The 6,086-nt window shown below is 44.8% G+C and overlaps 1 protein-coding gene across 2 annotated transcripts in view; it reads left to right on the top strand.

The window, feature by feature from the left end:
- Positions 1 to 6,086, top strand: part of cog2 (component of oligomeric golgi complex 2) — a 17,357-nt gene that overhangs the window by 7,543 nt on the left and 3,728 nt on the right. For both annotated transcript variants that reach the window (XM_046071022.1, XM_046071023.1), the window contains 2 exons: positions 627 to 699; positions 1,131 to 1,273. In XM_046071022.1, the coding sequence (XP_045926978.1) occupies positions 627 to 699; positions 1,131 to 1,273 (216 nt within the window). The remainder of the gene's footprint in view (positions 1 to 626; positions 700 to 1,130; positions 1,274 to 6,086) is intronic.

The following is a 6,086-nucleotide window of genomic DNA, read 5'->3' as shown; positions in this document are numbered from 1 at the left end:
TAGCTTCTTCCATTTTCTAATGATTGCTCCAACAGTGGACCTTTTTTCACCAAGCTGCTTGGCAATTTCCCCGTAGCCCTTTCCAGCCTTGTGGAGGTGTACAATTTTGTCTCTAGTGTCTTTGGACAGCTCTTTGGTCTTGGCCATGTTAGTAGTTGGATTCTTACTGATTGTATGGGGTGGACAGGTGTCTTTATGCAGCTAACGACCTCAAACAGGTGCATCTAATTTAGGATAATAAATGGAGTGGAGGTGGACATTTTGAAGGCAGACTAACAGGTCTTTGAGAGTCAGAATTCTAGCTGATAGACAGGTGTTCAAATACTTATTTGCAGCTGTATCATAAAAATAAATAGTTAAAAAATCATACATTGTGATTTCTGGATTTTTTTTTTGTAGATTATGTCTCTCACAGTGGACATGCACCTACGATGACAATTTCAGACCCCTCCATGATTTCTAAGTGGGAGAACTTGCAAAATAGCAGGGTGTTCAAATACTTATTTTCCTCACTGTAAGTGTTTAATTTCAGTCAGAAGTGTACATCAGTGTTCCATTGTGAGATTTTTTTAAATGGTTTCCACTTAACTGTTTCCACACTGATAGTTTGCTCGTCTTTCTCTTAGATACCAGAGTTGTCAGAGATGGTCAGAAAGCGGTTAGAAGCCATTGGATTCAAAAACTTTGCAATTGTGGAAGGTAAGCTACCCATACAGTACATATGGAAGTCATTTTAGCTTTTTATGTACATTGCTTGATCTCACTTCGCAATGTTTTAACAGCAAATGAGAGGGAATTGTGCAGGAAGATTTAATGACACTAGTATATAACACCTTTTGAGAAGCTTTGGATGTTTCTCTGAATAGAAACTGTAATACTAGTGGAGGATTATTTATAAGGATTATTGCACTATATCTGCTCTGGTCTTGTTTTTAATGGAAAACTTGCCATGACACAATGCAATCAATGCAAACTTAAATCTAGTGTTCACTGACATGCGACCATTCAATCCCCAACAGGCTTTTGAGCATGACATCTTCAAAGACAATATCTCACAAAATCACAATCTAATCATTCCTCGACTCTTGTCTTGGCTCCTGTGCATTTACTATTGTTCTCTTCTATGTCAGATGCTCTATCAGACTCCAAGGCTTGCCTGTCAAGTAGCATTCCCACTGTGAACACCAGGATGACCCAGCATCTGACTGAACGCTGTTGCCGCTTCCTGAAGAGTGCCTCTGAGGTTCCACGACTCTACCGCAGGACTAATAAGGTCAGTGAAGCGGCAAACACGTACATGTTTGTCCTAGATTTTATCATATAACATTGTCTGCTAACATATCTTGGAGCAAACAGGGCTAATGCACTTGGAACTGTGTTGTGATGTATTTTTTGAATGGAAATGCTATAATTTAAAGGTCAGAATTTCAGCTTTTGAAAAGCATTGACTGGTTAGATTCTGCAATAAAATACAAATTAATTATTTAAAAATCATACAATGTGATTTTCATTTTAGATCTCTGACAGTTGAAGTGTACCTATGATAAAAATTACAGACCTCTAACGTTACATGCTTTGTAAGTCTGAAAACCTGCAAAATCAGAAGTGTATCAAATACTTCTCCCCACTGTACTTTTTTTCATATCAGCTCAACTCCGTTGAGGTGTACCTACTGAAAACACGACAGACTGCTGATTGGTCAGAGAGAATATTCACTGCATCATAAATGCGTGCACCAAACAGAGGCCAGCAACAGAAAGTTTTATATTTTACAGTTTTCGTATGGAATTTCATTACTAAATCCACTTCTGAGAAATTTTGAGGTGAGAAATCAACTGTGTAGATTTCGAATATTGACAGTTTTACGAGAAGTGATGGCGGAACAAAAATGTGCTTGAATATTTTTGGAGTTGAGGAGCTCCACAAGAGGCTGCGGGGGAAGCCTGTGCCAACCCGTGGGATGAGCTGGCGAGGCCGGCCAGCCGCCCGCTCACAGAGCCCTCTGCTCCCGCCATCACACAGACCGCTGCAGCAACAACAGCTGAGGAAAACACAGCTGGAAGGTTTTCATACCGCTTATCTGTCTTTACATTCTGAGTAAGGTTGAAAGGTTTTAACTAGAAAACTGTGTGGATCGCTGGTGTGTGTGTCGCATTGAACATTACGCCGCGGTAGTTGTGTGTGTCGTCACTATGAAAACAAGCTACGTACCATCTCTGGGTACTATCTGGAATGGAAAACAGAGCAGGGCCGAGTACAGTCGAATGTATCGATTTGCACTATGGTAGCATTTTTCGGCAAGGCAGCATAGATTGTCAGAACACCGGCAACAGTTCAACGTTTAGTCCTAAAAGAGGATGCAACTCGGACTCTGTTTGTAAGATGTGTAACAATGATGTTGTGTGGTTGTGGACTTGTGAGTAACTTATACCATCTGCTAGGTTGTATTTCGTATAGGCTTCGCCCTCTAAGGCTATCGCTATTGGGTTTACCCCTTCCACGCACCTGCACGGCACTGAGAATTTTAGTCTACGCCCACCCACAGCGTGGGCCTCTCCTACGTCCGCACCTTGTGTATATATACAACGGTGAGGACAGCGGCCTTCGGCTCCCATTTTTCTTCAGCACTGAGCTGTCTAAAGAGCAGAAGATTTGTCTAAAAAGCTAAAGAATTTCCAGCTGGAAAACAAGAAGAACGATGTCTTCCAGCAAGCCGGCCAGAACGGGCCGAGACGCCGCTACAACCGGAAGGGTGTTCGGCGTCTGTCCCGCTGTCTGGACGAAGCCCTCACTCTGCTGTTGACAGAAGAGCGGGAGTTGGATGGCTCCACTCTTCCCATTCATGGGTCTCCGAGTGGCTCCTCGCTTCTCCCGTTCCGACCTCTTATGACGCCGGCCTCGACGCTACTAGGTTGCCGCGGCGAGGCAAGCTAACATGGAGCTAACATGGAGCTAACATTGAGGTAATGAATAGCTAATCTAATGCTCAAATGCGGTCTGCCTGGATCAGCCGACCAGGGAGACCCCGTGTGCCCACGTTGCTCCACATTAGCTGTGGCTTATGACATCTAGCAACCGGATTGCTTGCTGCTGGCCGACCCTCGTCACTCAGAGCAGACGACTTGTAAGCTATGGGTCGGGACTGTGTTTTACCTTGTTGCTCCTTTTGTGGAAGTTGAAAAGACACTCTGTGACTGCCTCAGCCGAATCAGCCACACCAAGCACACATTTCCCACTCTGTGTGAGCTCAAAGCAAAAAGCACTATACACTCTCTGTTCACGGTCAGAGGTCCCCTCACACACCCCTCCTCACAGAAATTGTGTATGAGCCACATGAGAGCAGGCGCTTCGTGTGGACAGAACACTCTTCACTAACACCGGCGCAGCTGCTGGGTCTGGCCTTTCAAGCGGCGCTCCGGGAGCTCCTGGAGAAACAAGCAGGTCATCTCCAGGGTTCCTCCCGGGCAGGAGAATCAGGGGACGGACCCGTCGCCTGTCCGCTGCCTGCGGTGCTCTCGTTCCTCCAGTTGCTCATGGACAGGGGGGGCTGCCGTTCAGTACGGTTAAACCTACACTGCCGCCATTTCATCCTGTAAGGAAGGAGGGCTTCGCGGACAGGACTGTGTTCTCCCACCCCCTGGTGAAGCGTTTCCTTAGGGGGGTGCGGAGGCGCAGGCCGGTGACGTGGACTGTTGCCCCACAGTGGGATTTTGGCGCTGGTTTTACGTGAACCCAAGCCCCGTTTGAGCCTTTGCGCTTCGCCGACGCCAATGACGCAGTCAGCGGGCGACTGGGTGGCTCATTATGGCTCTGGGCAGGTGAGTTGTGCTTAGTGGTGCTGTATGGGCCAGTGAGGCGTTGACTCATCCTGCTTCACCTCTAACCCAACAGCGATAGCCTTAGAGGGCGAAGCCTATATGAAATAGAACGGGGGTTACGTACTGTAACCCGGATTCTATGAGTATAGGCGCAGCCCTCTAAGTTGAAGGTCTTACTGGACCTTGGTTCTCAGTGCTGAAGAAAGGGCATTTGGGAGCCGAGGGCTGGGTCCATTTTCATACAATGCTGTACCATGAAACCGGTATACAGCTGCAATCGTGATGTGAAACACACCAAAGTTCTAAAAAGATGATTTAATATTCATAATTGATGTTGGAAGTGGCAGTTTGACAAAAACTTCAAGGTCCACTTACTGGACTTAATTTCCAGTTAGCTGACTTTGTGCCAAAATTTTTTATAGCATACAGCACTTCAGACAAACCAGTAACCTTTCAATAAGGATGTCCGGATCAGGATTTAATGCCCCTGAATGTGATCTAAGGGCCAGATTAACTAAAGGTTTGTGTGAGTAAAAACGTGTGCAAACTTGATATCACCGGCAAATTGTAGGTATTGGAGAGGGAATGGGTCGTTGAGGCGTACAGGGCCATTGAAAGGACATAGTGGAGCATCTGGGCACGGTGTAGACGGTCGGTGATTGTTCTCTCTGGCTGGATGAAGCACGATTTGCTGGCATTTCCTCGTGTCTGGGTCATTCCAGCATACTGTATCCGTTTCTGCTGGGGCTTCCCAAAGCAGTTTTTCAGGTGTGCTGTCCCGAGTACTTAGTATTTAGTGCAATCTTACGCAGGAAGGGCTGGTACATACGATTTCCACATACTTGGGACACACTGAATGAAACAAGCCGAGGTTTTTACACAGTGGCCACTTTCCCTCCCGATTCTCCGGAAACCATTAAAACACGCAAAACCCTCATTTTAATACTGCCACCTCTACTGTGTTCGCACGTGTTGTCATCTATGTAATAATTCTTAGTTGATCACCCATAACAGGTACTGCAATTGCACGTGCAATATTTTAGAATGCACACGCAATTTAGTACTCTTTAATCGGGATGTTAGTAAAGAGGTGGCGATGGCACAATGGATAAGACACATGGCTTTGGTGTGAGAGACCCGGGGTCAATTCCCTACTGTGACACATCCACCAATAATAATAATAATCCTTATTTGTAGAGCACTTTTCAAAAACAAGTTACAAAGTGCTTTAACAAGTGTAAAGAATAATACAAAAAAACAAGTTAAGAGCATGAAAAATTAATATAAAATTTGTAAAATAAAATAAAAGGGATAAAATAAAGTCAAATAAGATTGGGAAAGGCTCTCCTATAAAAGTATGTTTTAAGAAGGGACTTAAAAGAGTTCACTGACTCAGCCGACCTGATTTCCTCAGGCAGGCTGTTCCAGAGCCTCGGGGCCCTGACAGCAAACGCTCTGTCCCCTTTAGTTTTCAGTCGAGACTCTGGAATAGACAACAGACCTCTGCAGTATTTGATTTGCCATCTGCTGGGACCCGATGACCAGGATTTCTGTTTTGTCTGAGTTCAGCTGGAGGAAATTATTTGACATCCATTTTTTAACTTCACAAAGGCAGTTGTTAAGTGAACTCAGCATTCCAGGCTCTGTGGATCTGACGGGCAAGTATATTTGTGTGTCATCAGCATAAATATGAAAAGAAATGCCATGTTTATGGATAATATGTCCAAGGGGCAGATACTAGGAAAACAAAATGGGTCCTAAGACCAACCCCTGAGGCACACCATATTTAACTGGACAGAACGAGGAGACATAGTTGTTTACAGACACGCAAAACTTCCTATTTGACAGGTAGGATGAAAACCATTCTAGGGCAGTAGCAGAGATCCCCACCCAGTGCCTCAGTCTGTCTAACATGATGTTGTGATCAATGGTGTCAAAAGCAGCGCTAAGGTCCAGGAGTACCAGGACTGAGCACATGCCTTCATCAGCAGACATTAAAAGGTCATTGGTGACTTTAAGCAGGGCAGTCTCAGTGCTGTGGTACTTCCTAAAACCAGACTGAAACTTTTCAAATATTTTGTTATTTTCCAGTACAGTGAGCAGCTGTTTGGACACAATTCTTTCTAGAATCTTTGCAATAAAAGGCAGTTTTGAAATTGGTCTAAAATTATGTGGGAGGGAGGGATCTAAACCAGGTTTCTTTAAAAGTGGGTTCACGCAAGCCGTTTTAAAATAATCAGGGACACAACCAGTAGATAGGGAGCTGTT

This window comes from Micropterus dolomieu, linkage group LG15 (genome assembly GCF_021292245.1).
Source record: "Micropterus dolomieu isolate WLL.071019.BEF.003 ecotype Adirondacks linkage group LG15, ASM2129224v1, whole genome shotgun sequence".
NCBI classification, from domain to species: domain Eukaryota; kingdom Metazoa; phylum Chordata; class Actinopteri; order Centrarchiformes; family Centrarchidae; genus Micropterus; species Micropterus dolomieu.
This window is presented reverse-complemented; position numbering and strand designations above follow the sequence as displayed.